This window comes from Stegostoma tigrinum, chromosome 31 (assembly GCF_030684315.1).
Source record: "Stegostoma tigrinum isolate sSteTig4 chromosome 31, sSteTig4.hap1, whole genome shotgun sequence".
NCBI classification, from domain to species: domain Eukaryota; kingdom Metazoa; phylum Chordata; class Chondrichthyes; order Orectolobiformes; family Stegostomatidae; genus Stegostoma; species Stegostoma tigrinum.
The window spans coordinates 38,732,247-38,748,708 of NC_081384.1; the positions used below are offsets into that span (position 1 = coordinate 38,732,247).

The 16,462-nt window shown below is 44.2% G+C and overlaps 1 protein-coding gene across 3 annotated transcripts in view; it reads right to left on the reverse strand.

The window, feature by feature from the left end:
* The window catches only part of kcnh6a (potassium voltage-gated channel, subfamily H (eag-related), member 6a), a 220,707-nt gene that overhangs the window by 61,674 nt on the left and 142,571 nt on the right, over nt 1-16,462 (reverse strand). For all 3 annotated transcript variants that reach the window (XM_048560824.2, XM_048560822.2, XM_048560823.2), the window contains one exon: nt 4,273-4,698. In XM_048560824.2, the coding sequence (XP_048416781.1) occupies nt 4,273-4,698 (426 nt within the window). The remainder of the gene's footprint in view (nt 1-4,272; nt 4,699-16,462) is intronic.

Here is a 16,462-nt window from a genome sequence, read left to right on the forward strand (position 1 = left end):
AAGTGGGAGGGGAGAGAGCAAAGTGAAAGATAGAAATGGATGGGGAGGTGACAGAGGTCGAATGATAGAGACAGAAAGGAGATAATGAACAGGACAGGCAAAGAGACAGAGTGAATGAGGCACATAGATAGACGCAGAGAATGAACAATGGGGGTAAAATACTGCAAGTTGTCGTCTCGGGTTTTATTTCTCTATGCTCTCTCCCACTAACCTATGCCTGCCTCCCCCTTCTCCGTCCCATCCTCTCGCCTCCTCATTCCTTGCTGAGACTCTCATAATTCCTACTCCCTTCATCCTGCCTCTAGCTTTGCCCCATCTCTCTCCTCCCTTTCTATCTGCCCTGCTGCCTGTTCTGTCTCTCCATCATAGCTGTGCCTCCAGTAGCAGCAGAAATAGTTCGGATCCTTGCTGAAGGAACCAATCTCCATGTCTGTTAATTCTATTAGTTTCAAAATGGTTATCAAAAAGGATAAGTCTTCCATAAAAGTTAAAAACTTTAACTAGAGTAAAGAAAATTTTAAAGAAATGAGACAAGAACATTTTAAAAATTGATTGGACTAGGCTATTCATAGATAAAAGGGCGTCTGACAAATGGGAGACTTCAAGTGTGTATTGACGAGAGTTCAGAGGCATTTGTTTTCCTGTTAGAGTGAAGGGTGAAGCTGGTAAGACTAAAGAACGATGGATGAATAAAGATATTGAGATTCTAGACAAGAATAAAAGAGATTTTTTTTAGATACAGACAACTTGGTTCAATTGAATCTCTTAAACAATATAAAGAGTGTAAGGGTATTCTTGACAGAGAAATCGGAAAGGCAAAGAGGGGATATGAGATAGCATTGGCAGATAAGGTTAAGAATAATCCAAAGAGATTCTACAAAGACATTAGGAGCAAGAGGGTAAATAGAGAAAAAACAGGGCATCATTAAGATTAAGAATGTTGTCTTTGTGTTGAAACCCAGGAGGTGAGAGAGTTACTAAATAAATATTTTGCATCAGTTTTTACTGTGGAGAATGAAATAGTCTAGAGAACAGAGAAATAAACGTTGATGTTTTAAAAACAGTTCACAAGTTTGGGAAGTCTTAAAGAATATAAAGGTGGATAAATCTCCAGGACATGATCTAATGTATCCTAGAATGCTGTGGAAGTAAGGGAGGAAATTACGAGACCCCTTGCAGAAATATTTGCATCATCTATATCTATTGGTGAGGTGCCTAGTGACTGGAGGGTGGCTAATGTTGTACCTTTGTTTAAGAAAGGATGTAAGGAGAAAACTGGGAGCTATCGGTTGTGGGTAAGTTGTTGGAGGTGATTATAAAAGATAGGATTTATGGGCATTTAGAGAGGCAAGAATTGATTAGGGACAGTCAGCATGGTTTTGTGTGAGGAAAATCTTGTCTCACAAACTTGGTTGAGTTTTTTGAGGAAAAAGGTTGATGATGACAGAGCAGTAGATGTTGTTTCTTTGGATTTTAGTAAAGCCTTTGATAAGGTTCCACATGGTGGACTATTAGTAAAGGGCGGTCACATGGGATTCAGGGTGAACTTGCCAATTTGGTACATAATTGGCTTAAAGGCAAGAGACAGAGAGTAATGGTGGAGGGTTGCTTTTCGGACTGGAGGACTGTGGCCAGCAGTGTTCCACAGGGATTGGTTCTGGGTCCTCTTTTGTTTGTCATTTATATAAATGATTAGGATGAGAATATAGAAGGCACCGTTAGTGAGTTTGTGGATGACACCAAAATTGGTGGCATTGTAGACAGTGAAGAAGGTTTTCTAAGATGACAAAAGGATCTTGATCAAATAGGTCAGAGGGCTGAAAAATGGCGTTCAATCTGGACAATTGTGCGATATTGCAATTTTGTGCAACAAACAACGGTAGGGTTTATGCAGTTAGTAGTAGGTCCTTGAGCAGTGTTGTAGAACAGAGGAACATAGAAGTGCAGGTACATAATTCTTTAAAGTCACATATAGAAAGGATGCTTAAAAAGACATTTTGCACGCTTGCCTTCTTTGCTCAATCCTTTGAATTAAGGAGTTGGGATGTTATATTGAGCTTGTACAGGACATTGGCGAAGCCTCTTCTAAATACTGCATCCAGTTCCGGTTACCCAATTATAGGAAGGATATTATCAAGCTGGAGAGGGTTCAGAAAAGATTTACCAAGATGCTGCTGTGATATGCAAGATTTGAGTTATAAGGAGAGGCTGGATAGGCTAGGACTTTTTTCACTGGAGCATTGGAGGTTGAGAGGTGACTTGGTAGAAGTCTATAAAATAACGAAATAGATAGGGTTGATGGTAATAAAATGTGAGGCTGGATGAACACAGCAGGCCAAGCAGCATCCCAGGAGCACAAAAGCTGACGTTTCGGGCCTAGCCCCTTCATCAGAGAGGGGGATGGGGGGAGGGAACTGGAATAAATAGGGAGAGAGGGGGAGGCGGACCGAAGATGGAGAGCAAAGAAGATAGGTGGAGAGGGTGTAGGTGGGGAGGTAGGGAGGGGATAGGTCAGTCCAGGGAAGACGGACAGGTCAAGGAGGTGGGATGAGGTTAGTAGGTAGCTGGGGGTGCGGCTGGGGGTGGGAGGAAGGGATGGGTGAGAGGAAGAACCGGTTAGGGAGGCAGAGACAGGTTGGACTGGTTTTGGGATGCAGTGGGTGGGGGGGAAGAGCTGGGCTGGTTGTGTGGTGCAGTGGGGGGAGGGGATGAACTGGGCTGGTTTAGGGATGCAGTGGGGGAAGGGGAGATTTTGAAACTGGTGAAGTCCACATTGATACCATATGGCTGCAGGGTTCCCAGGCGGAATATGAGTTGCTGTTCCTGCAACCTTCGGGTGGCATCATTGTGGCAGTGCAGGAGGCCCATGATGGACATGTCATCAAGAGAATGGGAGGGGGAGTGGAAATGGTTTGCGACTGGGAGATGGTAGTTGTCTTTTCCCTAAGATGGGGAATTTCAAGACTGGGGACACATTTTTAAGGTGAGCAGAGAGAGATTTAAAAAAAGACAGCAGAGGCAAATTTTTTTGCACCAAGAGTGGTTTGTGTGTGGAGTGAACTTCCAGAGGAAGTGGTGGATGTGGGTACAATCACAATATTTAAAAGACATTCTGATTGATACATGAATGGGAAAGATTTGGAGGGATATAGGCCAGGAGTAGATTTGTGGGACTAGTTTAGTTTGGGATCATGTTTGGCATGGACTAGTTGGACCAAAGGGACTGTTTCCATGCTGTATGATGCGATGACTTTATTTCTGAGCCTGGGCAGCAACGGTCAGAGGTTCAGTACATTGCAGCAAGTCTCTGTTGCCATAGAGATTAAAATGGTTTGGGCCAGTGTGAACATGTGGCTGTGTTTGTTAGTCTGGTGTCTATCTGTTCACATATATTTGTTGAAGGGTTTGTATGGCATATATGTTTTTACATGGGACAACGTCTGAACAGGCGTCTGTGTGCGTGCACTGCATATGTCCTTATGTGTTTGTCGTCTTTTCCTGTGTCTGTGGGGTATATATCTTCATTACTTGAGTCTGTGTTTCCATGCATATATCTGTGCTCGTATTTCTCTCTGTCTGTGTGTGTATATCTATACATCAGTCTGTGTTTGTGTTCTGTACATGTGTGCATGGAGATCTACAGCACAAAAAAGGTCGTTCTGCCCGTCATGTTCACCCTGCCTAAAAGCAAGCACTTAACTATTCTAATCACATTTTCCAGCATCCGGCCCAAATGGCATCACAAGTGCACATGTAAATACGTCTTAATTCTAAGAAAAGTTAGATGGGTTTTTTCCTCTACCACCCTTACAGACAGTGAGTTCGAGATTACCATCACCCTCTGGGTGAAAAAAAATTGTCCTTATTTCTCTAAACCTTGTGGCCCTTACCTTAAATCTAAATCCGTAGACATTGATCCCTCCATCAAGGGAAAAGCTTCTTCCTGTCTATCCTATTGTGTGTGTCTTTGTAGGCATCTTTATGTGTGTATCTGTGAGAGAGTGTGTGTATACATATACAGTGTCCATGTGTCTCTGTGTACATCCGTGTGTGTGCATCTATGTAGGTAGCTGTTTACACATATCTATGTGAGTGTCCATGTGTGTGGGTGTCTGTAGTGTTCTCTGCGGGTATCTGTGTATCTACAAGTTTGTGTGTGAGTGCATGATTGCCGTTGTTTTACAAGGCTCCATTTTGAAGTATGGTCACTGGATGGGCTCTATTTTGACTTAGATGGCCATTCCGAAATTAACATTTTTTTTTGTCCTTTACCTCATCAGAGCCAGACCTGAAGATGAGAAGATCAAATGGAATGGCAGCCACGATGTCGATGAGGAACCAGCCCTTGAAGTAGTGGATGGCGATCTTGGCTGGGTGACTCACCACCTCATCGTTCTCGTTGACGTAGGTGGTGCGGAAATTGATGATGATGTCAATAATGAACATGATGTCGACAATCAGGTCCACGACAGCCAAGGGGTTGCACGAGTAGCCACATTCCAGGCGCTTCTCCTCTTCCTGATCATTTAGCAGGAAGGCTGCAGAATATGGGGTGAAGATGGCAGTGTGTATGACCAACAAGAGGATGAGCCAGTCCCAAACCGCCTTGAACGGGCTATAGTGCAGAATTGTCCACTTATGAATGCGAGGGGCCTGCAGCTTGTACTCGGGAAGCACATCAGCTCCAAGTGAGAGGACCTATAGGCACAGAAGAAACAACAACAAGTGATTATTAACTCATGTCAGGCCAGAGTGTCCCGAGCTACCAGCCTTGGCATATGCGGAGTTGACAGATATTGGCTATTTGAGGGCTGTGATTAGCATCAACTGTGAATGAATGTATCTCCCATTCTTCAGAAGTGATTGAGTTCAAACCTCATTCCAAATACGTAAGGCTACCACTTCAATGCAGCACTGAGGGAGGGCTACACTGTCGGAGGTGCTGGCATTTAGTTCTAAAGTAGAGAGAAAAGCCCATGGCACTATTTTAATAGCAGAAGAACTCACCTCTGTTTATCCCTTATGCAATACCATTAAATCAGAAAATCTGATCAAGAGAAACTGAGGGAAATGGACAATGGGCATGCACAGGAAATAAAGAACAATAACCAGAAAAATGATTGCTTACATTTGAAGGGCGAGCATCACTATATTTTACACACCTTTGACTTACTTGGTGCACTCTAGATGATTGTCACCTCTGTTTAGCTGTAATCCTAGAGGTCACATCACATCATGTCTCACCTCTAACCTCGCCATCAAACCAGCCCTGATATTAAATTTTACAAATCAAAAATGCGTTTTTTTTTAGTTTCTCAGTGATGTTCCTCCTGGGTCACAGACAGCTGTGTTCAGGAGATTTTCCTGAGACCCCAGAACTGTGCTGGAGTTCTGACTTGTGACCACACCAAGCATTAGAGACTTTCTGCCATCTGTACTCTGAATCTTCACAGCACTCGACCAAAGCAGCAAATAGAAAGCAACAGGAGGAGGCCATTCAACCTCATATGCCTTTAGTTTTATTCATCCACAGGATGAAGGCATCACTGGCTAGGCTAGCATTTGTTGGCCATCCCAATGGTAGTTAAGAGTCAACCACACTTCTGTGGGTCTGGAGTCACACATAGGCCAGACCAGGTAAGGATAGAATGAGTTACAAAAAGTGAGTATGCAGATACAGCACATAATCAAGAAGGATTATGGGATGCTATATTTTATTCAGAGAAAAGAATGTTATGCTTCTGTTAGACAGGGCATTGGTGAGATCACATATCGAATACTGTGTGTAGTTTTGAAGTCATCCTTGTTTGAGGAAGGGTGTAAATACATTGGATCAGGTTTGGAGGAGATTAACAAGACAGATATCTGGGATGAGCTATTATGAGGATAGGTTGGACAGACTGGGCATGTTTCCACTGATCTTCAGAAGATTGAGCGATGACTAGTCTGAAGTGTGTAAGATCCTTGAATGGTCTTGACGAGGAGGACTTGAAAAGGATGTTTCATTTTGTGGATCAGTCCAAAATCAGGCGGGAGCTGTTTAAAATTAGGGTTTATTTACCCTTCTTGGATAGAGATGAGAAGAATTCTTTTCTCTCAGAGGGTTGTGTGACTTTAGAACTCCCTGCTTCAGAAAGCAGGGGAAGGAGGGTTGTTGATTAATTGTAAGTGTGAAGTACGAAGACTCCGTCAGGCAGGAGAATCCAATGTTATTGGGGGAATATTATTCAAACAAATCAGATCAACCACATTAACACTGAACATTGGGACAGGCTCTAGGGGCCCAATGGCTTACATTTGCTTCTAATTTGTAAATTTGCCAAAGTGTGTCATCGTTTCACAAAGAAGATCACGACAGTCATTAAACATTTAATAAATAGGTTTAGTTCCTCAATGTATTGTAGCAACATTGTGCCAAATATTTTATGCAGTAACAAAAATGAAATAATGACCACTTCTTCCCCTGGAATAAGACTCTAGAAATGATCCTAATTTTTCAACTTATTTTGCCAATTAAATCTGGCTCTGTGTTGTCTCATCGTGAGTTAAGGTAATGAATGTCAAGGATCCTGGACTCCTGTTCAGAAGTCAGCCATGTTTTAGAAAAATAGGGCTATTGTCCCCCAACATTCCATGCACTTCCCCCACCTGGGTCTCTCTGCACAGCGAGTGAGGGATAGGAGCTCAGCCACAGAATACAGATTGGGAGCAATAACCTCAGCTGATTTTACTTCCCTTGGTTCAGGGGGTCAGAGAAAGAATCATAGAATCCCTCCAGTGTGTAAACAGGCCATTCAGCCCAACAAGTCAACACTGACCCTCTGAAGACTATCCCACCCAGATTCAACATCGCCTAACCTATCCCTTATTTCCCATGGCTAATTCACCTAACCTGCATATCCCTGTACACTATGGACAATTTAGCATGGCTAATCCACCTAACTTGCACATCTTTGGACCGTGGGAAGAAACCCAAGCAAATACAGGGAGAATGTGCAAACATGCAGTCACCTGAGGCTAAGATTGAACCTGGGTCCGTGGTGCTGTGAGGCAGCAGTGCTAATCACTGAGCCACCATGGTTCAGTAAAGAGGAGGCTATGAGCACAAAATGCTGCAACAGGAAAGCAAACTGCAGTTTGAGGATGGAGATGAGCATCACAGCAACCGAGCAGATTCAACAGAGTGAATTAGACCCTTTGGTGCAACCAGTTCATGTCGGCCATTATCCGAAACTAAACTAGTCCCATCTGCCTGCACTTGGCCCATATACCTCCAAACATTTCTTATTCATGTACTTATCTAAATGTCTTTTAGACACTGTATATGCATCCACCACTTCCTCTGGCAGTTCATTCCACATGTGAATCGTGTGAAGAAATTGCCCTTTGTGCCTTTTATTACAAAAGAACAAAGAACAAATAAAATTACAGCACAGGAACAGGCCCTTTGGCCCTCCAAGCCTGCGCCGATCCAGATTCTTGGTCTAAATCTGCCATCTATTTTCTAAGGATCTGTATCCCTTTGCTCCCTACCCATCCATGTACCTGTCCAGATACATCTTAAAAGACACTATCATGTCTGCATCTACCACCTCTGCTGGCAGCACGTTCCAGGCACCCACCACCCTCTGTGTAAAGAACTTGCCACCCATATCTCCCATATACTTTCCTCCTCTCACTTTGAACTCATGACCCCTAGTAATTGAGTCCCCCACTCTGGGAAAAAGCTTTTTGCTATCCACCCTGTCTATACCCCTCATGATTTTGTAGACCTCAATCAGGTCCCCCCTCAATCTCTGTCTTTCTAATAAAAATAATCCTAATCTACTCAACCTTTCTTCATAGCTAGTGCCCTCCATACCAAGCAACATCCTGATGAACCTCCTCTGCACCCTCTCCAAAGCACCACATCCTTTTGGTAATGTGGCGACCAGAACTGTACACAGTACTCCAAATGTGGCCGAACCAAAGTCTTATACAACTGTAACATGACCTGCTGACTCTTATGCTCAATCCGATGAAGGAAAGCATGCTCTATGCCTTCTTGACCACTCCATTAACCTGCGTTGCCACCTTCAGGGAACAATGGACCTGAACACACAGATCTCTCTGTACATCAATTTTCCCCAGGACTTTTCCATTTACTGTATAGTTCGCTCTTGAAATAGAACTTCCAAAATGTATCTCCTCGCATCTGCCTGGATTGAACTCCATTTGCCATTTATCTGCCCAACTCTCCAATTTATCCATATTCTGCTGTAATCTCTGACAGTCCCCTTCACTATCTGCTACTCCACCAATCCTAGTGTCATCTGAAAACTTGCTAATCGGACCACCTACACCTTCCTCCAAATCATTTACATGTATCACAAACAACAGTGGTCCCAGCACAGATCCCTGTGGAACACCACTGGTCACAGGTTTGCAATTTGAGAAACCCCCTTCCACTACTACTGTCTCCTGTTGCCTCGCCAGTTTTTTTTATCCATCTAGCGAGCACACCCTGGACCCCATGCGACTTCACTTTCTCCATCAGCCTGCCATGGGGGACCAAATGCCTTTTGAAGTCTAAGTATATGACATCGACAGCCTTTCCCTCATCAATCAACTTTGTCACATTCTCAAAGAATTCTATTAAGTTGGTAAGACATGACCTTCCCTGCACAAAACCATGTTGTCTGTTACTGATAAGCCCATTTTCTTCCAAATGGGAATAGATCCTGTCCCTCAGTATCTTTTCCAGCAGCTTCCATACAAATTACGTCAGGCTCACCGGTCGATAGTTACCTGGGTTATCCCTGCTACCCTTCTTAAACAAGGGCATAACATTAGCAATTCTCCAGTCCTCCAGGACCTCACCCGTGTTTAAGGATGCTGTAAAGATATTTGTTAAGGCTCCGGCTATTTCCTTTCTTGCTTCCCTCAATAACCTGGGATAGATCCCATCCGGACCTGGGGACTTGTCCACCTTAATGCCTTTTAGGATACCCAACACTTCCTCCCTTCTTATGCCGACTTGACCTAGAGTAATCAAACATCTATCCCTAACCTCAACATCTGTCCTGTCCCTCTCCTTGGTGAATACCGATGCAAAGTACTCATTAAGAATGTCACCCATTTTCTCTGACTCAACGCACAACTTTCCTTCTTTGTCCTTAAGTTGGCCAATCCTTTCTCTGGTTACCCTCTTGCTCCTTATGTCTGAATAAAAGGCTTTGGGATTTTCCTTAACCCTGTTTGCTAAAGATATCTCATGTCACCTTTTAGCCCTCTTAATCCTCGTTTCAGATTCGGCCTACATTCCCGATATTCTTCCACAGCTTCGTCTGTTTTTAGTCGCCTAGACCTTATGTATGCTTCCTTTTTCCTCCTTGCTAGTCTCACAACTTCACCTGTCATCCATAGTTCCCTAATCTTGCCATTTCTATCCCTCATTTTCACAGGAACATGTCTCTTCTGCACACAAAGCAACCTCTCTTTAAAAGCCTCCCACATATCAAATGTGGATTTACCTTCAAACAGTTTCTCTCAATCTACATATTAGATCTTTCTCCACTCACCTTAAAAATAAGCTGCCCAGTCTTGAAATCCCCATCTTTTGCTTTTCACCTTATTCATGCCCCTGATTATTTTGTAAACTTCTATAAAGTCACCTCTCAACTTCCTACACCCCAGTGAAAAAGTCCCAGGCCTATCCAACCTTTCCTTATAACTCTCCATTCCCGGCAACATCCCAGTAAGTCTCCACTGAACCCACGTCAGTTTAAAAATGCCCTTCTTACATCAGGGAGACTAGAACTGGACACAAGACTCCAGAAGAGTCCCCACCACAGTCCTGTACAACCTGAATAGAAAGAGCGAAGCTGTCTCCTAAAACACAGACTCAAGGCAAGAAACTAACATTTACAAATGATCATAAGTGCCAAATCACATATAAAACCTGTGAACAGCCCTCAGAGAAAATGTTCTCACCTTAGACATTATTGAACAGAACGAACATTCACTGCGAGGTCTCAGAAATCTATAAACGTTTGAACAGGACGAGACTTGGTATATGCAAGAAGTATGTTTCTCATGGTTGTGGAGCCCAGAACTAGAGGCCACTGACTAAAGGTATGGAGCAGGCTATTTAGGACTGAACTGAGGAGAAATGTTTTCACCCAGACAGTTGTGGATCTGTGGAATTATCTGCCAAAGGAAATCGTTAAGGCCAAAACATGGAATGTTTTCGAAGGAGTTAGACATTAGAGCTAAATGGATCAAAGAGTGTGGAGACAAAGCAGGGACAGGGTACTGAGTTGGACAATCAGCTACTATTGTACAGAATGGTGGAGCAGGTTTGAGGGGCCGAGTGGCTTACTGTTGCTCCTATTTTCTATGTTTCTGTGGTTAAACAGCCCCATGGAGAGAGGAAATTATAATGGTGTCCATCAACAATGGGTGCATTGGAAGGGGCATGTACTGGGGGGGGGGGGGGGGGGGCAGCAAAAGCAGACACAGTCCCAGTCACCTTTACTGGTACCTGACATGGTCCTTAATGAGCAATAGTTGCAATTGATTTGGGGGATACTGTGATTGGGGGATCGGATGATCTAGTGGTGGATGCTGCTGGCCAGGAGTGGTCCTGTGATCCGGGACTGGACCAGGGGACTAGATTCAAAGACGTGGGCATGGTGTGACTGAAGAAAACTGGACCTCGGAATGAAGACAAAGGAGAAATGATGTGACAGCCAACTGTTCAATATTTACGGGGAACTGATTGACAAGAACGGGCCATTTGCTGCATAGGGCTGTTACTGAGGGTTGGGATGATTCTGTTTCTGGTGCAGCGACAGTATCAGGACTGTCAGAAACGGGAATGAGGATGTTCTGTAGAAATGTCTCATTCCAGTGAGGACCATGCTACTGGCTGACTGGGAAGCTACAGTCAAATGAGATTTAGAGGCTATATCCCTGAAGAAGTGGGAGATTGAATGACTTCATGGTTGAAATTGGTGGCAGTTGTGCTGAGTGGACTACCCAGTAATTCTGTCAGCTCCGTCTCAGCCAAGAGCCGCACCCTGTCTCAGTGATTAGCACTGCTACCTCACAGCGCCAGGACTTGATTCCACCCTTGGGCGACTGTCAGTGTGAAGTTTGCACATTCTCCCCGTGTCTGTGTGGGTTTTCTCTGGGTGCTCTGGTTTCCTCCCACAGTCCAGAAACGTGTACGTTAGGTGGATTGGCCATTCTAAACTGTCCATATAGTGTGCAGAGATGTGCAGGTTGGGAGGGTTAGCCATGGAAAATGCAAGGTTACAGGGGTCGGGTAAGGGTTGTGTCTGAATTGGATGCGCTTTGGAAGTTGTTGTGGGTTCAGGGGCCAAATGGCCTGCTTTCACACTTTAGGGATTCTGACATGATCTCTGTTTTGTTGCTGTTTAATGGACAATTTATCATTTATAATGACCACAATTTGTCCGTTAATTCATCTATGTGTTGATTTTAATTTGTATGTTAAACTTATAAAAAATTTTGATCATTGGTTTTTCCCATATCAGTGAATTCAGTAAATTTGGTTTCCTGGTCTCACGGGAATCAAAACAACGTTCCCATCTCCTATACAAGAGAATGCTTGTCTCTTACCCGAGAGAATGATGTACAATTCACCCTAACGTCATTAGATCTTCGAGAATTAACGAAAAACGTGATTTAACAAAAACTAAATTAGGCAGATGAAAGCTCAGAGAAGACCAATTTCATTATCATGCAAGTGATACATTTTCAAAATTAAATTGCAAAGTTCACCCTGTTCCCTTTCAATTAACAACTGCTCAACTGTGATTATTTTAGACGCTTCAGACAATATTTTATGATCATATGACTAAATGATTCCTTTGTGTTAGTTTCTGCATTTCCTTCGCCTCAAAAGAGGTTTGGCTGCTGTGGGGTACAGGTTACACTGGCGCTGCCTGTTGTGTGCAGGTTACACTGGCGCTGCCTGCTTGGTTACACTGGCCCTGCCTGTTGTGTACACTGGTGCTGCCTGTCGAGTACAGGTTACACTGGCGCTGCCTGTCAAGTACAGGTTACACTGGCGCTGCTGGCTGGTTACACTGGCACTGCCTGTTGTGTGCAGGTTACACTGACGCTGCCTGTTGTGTACAGGTTACAGTGGGGCTGCTGGCTGGGTACACTGGTGCTGCCTGTTGAGTACAGGTTACACTGGCACTGCCTGCTGGGTGTACTGGCGCTGCCAGCTGGGTATACTGGCGCTGCCTGTTGAGTATAGGTTACACTGGCACTGCCTGTTGTGTGCAGGTTACACTGGCACTGCCTGCTTGGTTACACTGGTGCTGCCTGTTGTGTGCAGGTTACACTGATGCTGCCTGTTGTATACAGGTTACACTGGCACTGCCAGCTAGGTACACTGGTGCTGCCGGCTGGGTACAGGTTACACTGGCGCTGCCGGCTGGGTACAGGTTACACTGGCGCTGCCGGCTGGGTACACTGGCACTACCTGTCGTATACAGGTTACACTGGTGCTGCCTGCTGGGTGCACTGGTGCTGCCTGTTGAGTACAGGTTACACTGGCACTGCTGGCTCGTTACACTGGTGCTGCCTGTTGAGTACAGGTTACACTGGCACTGCTTGGTTGCACTGGTGCTGCCTGTTGTGTAGAGGTTACACTGGCGCTGCCTGCTGGGTGCACTGGTGCCACCTGTTGAGTACAGGTTACACTGGCACTGCCTGCTGTGCACAGGTTACACTGGAGGTCACAGCATTTGTTGTTTTCAGTACAGATTCCAGCACCTGCAGTAATTTTCTGCTACGGTTACACTGGCACTGCCTGTGGATACGGGTTACACTGGCACTGCCTGCGTGTATGGGTTACACTGGCACTGCCTGCGGATACGGGTTACACTGGCACTGCCTGCGGATACGGGTTACACTGGCACTGCCTGTTGAAAACAGGTAGTCACGTGCGTGTGTGAAACTAGACTCGCCTGGAATGTTGGCAATGCTGCACACCATCAGCTGCATCTTTCAATGTTAGTCGCTCGGGTCAGTTCTTCCCTCTGGAATGCCTCGGTCACTCTGCACAGGACTTTGGTGGAGACACAGTTGTATGAGAGCCAGAAACACAGAGCTTCAGTTAGGCCGTACTTGGAATATTGTGTACAGTTGTGGTCATCACAGTACCAGAAGGATGTAGATGCTTTAGAAAGGGTAGAGAAAAGGTTCACCAGGGTGTTGCGTGATATGGGGGGACTTTAGTTATGAAGAAAGCTTGGATAGACTGAGTTTGTTTTCACTGAAAGACAGGAGGTTGAAGGGCGACCTGATAGAAGTTTATAAGATTGTGAATTGCATGGATGGAGGGGAAAGTATGTGGATTTTTCCCAGGGTGGAGGTGTTAATTACTAGGGGACATGGGTTCAAAGTGTAATGGGGGGGAAGCTTAAAAGAGATGTGCAAGGCAAGTTTTTCTCACAAAGGGTGGTGAGTGCCTGGAACACGCTGCCAGAGGAGGTGGTGGAAGCAGATACAATAGCAGCTTGTAAGAAGTGCCTGGACGAGTACATGCATAGGAAGGGAATAAAAGGATATGGATCCTGTAAGTGAAGAGAGTTTAAGCACGGAAAGGCAAAATGTGACAGTGCAGGCTTGGAGGGCTGAAGGGTCTGTTCCTGTGCTGTATTGTTCTTTATTTGTGCTTTGTTCTTTAACTGCTGGGAGTCAACTGCAAGCCTACAATAAGTGGTTTGTTCACTGGAATGGCCAATGTTTGTGATGTAATTTGGCTCAAGGGGTAGCATTCTCAAAACTGGATCAGACCGCCATCAATTTCCGATAGAGTGCAGACACTTGAGCACATAATTCAGGCAGGCACGTTTAGTGCATAAATAGGATTAAAAACGGATACACGGTCAATGTATTTCCTCCTGTGCTGTTCAGATCTGGCACGCAGGAGAACAGAAGTAGAAAAAGAACAATGGAGTGTGCTGACAGAATCTTAGAAGGAGACCATTTGTCACATCGTCTCTGTGCTGGTCAACCAAGATCTGATGATACTGATCCTATTTTCAAGCTTTTAGCCCATAGCCCTGGAGGCTGTGCAGGTGAATATCAGAATACTGCTGAAATGCCAAGAGAGTTTCTGATTCAACTGCCTTTTCAGGCAGTGAGTTTCAGATTCCCACCACTGGGTAAAATACATCCTCCTCAACTCTCCTCTTATCTTCTACTTCTTACCTTAAATCTAAGTCCCCTGGTCATTGACCCTTCTACTAATGGGAAAAAATGTGTTTCCTATCCACCATATCTATGCCCCTCATAATCTTACACATTCTATCAGGTCTTCTCTCAACCTTCATTGCTCCAAGTAAACAACTCCAGCCGAGTCAATCTCTCCCCATAGCTCAGACCCTCCCTACAGCCCATGCAGCATCTTGGTAGTCTCCTCTGCAGCCTCCTTATTGACTCAGGGTGCTTCCTATGATGTGGTGACCAGACTGCATGTAGCACTCCATTTGTGCGTCCATAATATCCTGGAACAGTCTGTCAAATATAAAGGGGCTATGTAACTCACAACACTCAGCTATTTCTGCCTTGGAGCTTGTGACCCCAAAATTCTGGCTCATGACCCCAGCATGGATAGTGACCTATAGTTTGTGAACCCTAACGTAGTAAGGCAGCAGATACATGGGCTCACCACCCCTTGCAAATTTCTCCCCGAAGCCACTTACCAACCTAATTTGGAAATATATTGGCGTTTCTCCAGTGTCACTGGGTTAAAATCCTGTAATTCCCTCCCTAAGCGCATTGCGGGTCAACCTACAGCACGTGGACTGCAGCAGTTCAAAAAGGCAGCTCACCACCATCTTCTAAAGGGCAATTAGGCTCGGGCAATAAATGCTGGCCTAGCCATCCCATGAGTGATTGAAAGCAAGATTCTTTAACATCTCCTTGTTGGCAATGTTCTTATTGCAAAGAAAATCTCCTTTCCTAGGGTGGGGTTTATATTACCTTAAGGATGAGATGTGACTGTCAGCAGTAAGAGACATTAGGAATTGTGGGATGGACAATAGCAGAGAGCACAGCAAGAGGCCAGGAGACTAGCTCTAGGGGAAATGGTTAAAAATCAACCCCATCCTTAGTCTTTGCAGTGTTTGCTTCGGGCTTTTGAGAAGGTGGGTATACATGCACTGAAAATAATTTCATTTAAACATGAGGCAGGGAAAGAGACAAAAAAAGCACAGGTAAAATTCTGGATCTTGAACAGGAAGAAGAGCATAGATGTTCCTCCCAGGCACTGGTCCACATTTATCCTTGAATCATCAGCTTTGTATGTTGATTTTTAAAAAAAAAAAATTATCCTGGGATGCAACAGTCCCTGGTTGGCCAGTGTTAATTGCTTCTAACTCTCCTTCAGAACATGGTGGTGAGTTGCCTTTTTGAACCACTGCAGTTCATGTGCTGTGGGAACGCCCAGAAAGGTGGCACCTCCTCATTAGACTGGAATGTCAGCCTGGATTATATCTAAGAAATGGGCTTGAACACACATCGCTGATTCAAAGGACCAGATGCTATCACTGAAACACAACTGATGCTTATTACTCCAGTCAGAAAATAAAAGCATCAGACAGGGAAGGAGGAAGGCAAGGAAGAAAAGAATTGAGCATAAGCTGCTTCTCCATGCTAATGAAACCAATTTGTGAACTGCAGTGCTAAATCGACATGAAAATCCGTGTCAAATACTGGCATTCAACATCAATAGTGGATATGCATAAAGGTCAAACTTTTGGTGCAGACTTTAGGGTTCGAATTGGCAAACAAGAGGGTAATGAAAACTGTAATTATTTAGCAGCAGTGAATTTGACATGGGCTTTCAATATATACAATTGTCTTAATAAGAAACCTAGCCTTTTGTATAGACTGGGGAGAACCGAGTCACTCAAGTCGGGAAGGTAATGAATTTCTTTGGTCAATTTAAGAGTTACTGGAGTAATATATTTTAGAGATAAAGCAACAGATTAAGTAACATTTGCAGAGGTAATGATAAAAAGAGCAAGAGCATTTGACATTGTACCACTTGCTGTGATGATGAATGCTCTTGTCTCATACAGTCAGACCTAACATTTTATACTCCACACATGAACACCAAATATAATTCAGTGAAGAAGAATATTTGAATACAGGAAATAATAATGATTGAATTTAATTTTAATTCAGATTTCCAGCATCCGCTTTCCTTCATTTGATTGAATTTAATGTTAAGTTTGAAAAGCAGAAACTTAATTCAGGTGGTTATGACTTTAACAGGATCAGACAGAAACTAATGAAAAAAAAATTAAAACTGAGAGCCTTCAGCTACAGAAGTGCATGTTGTAAATCAACAGTATCAAACCCGTTGCAGTTACCTAAGCCATATTCCACTTCATCCGGATGTCCAAGCTGGACTATGTCCAGAGGGACGCCA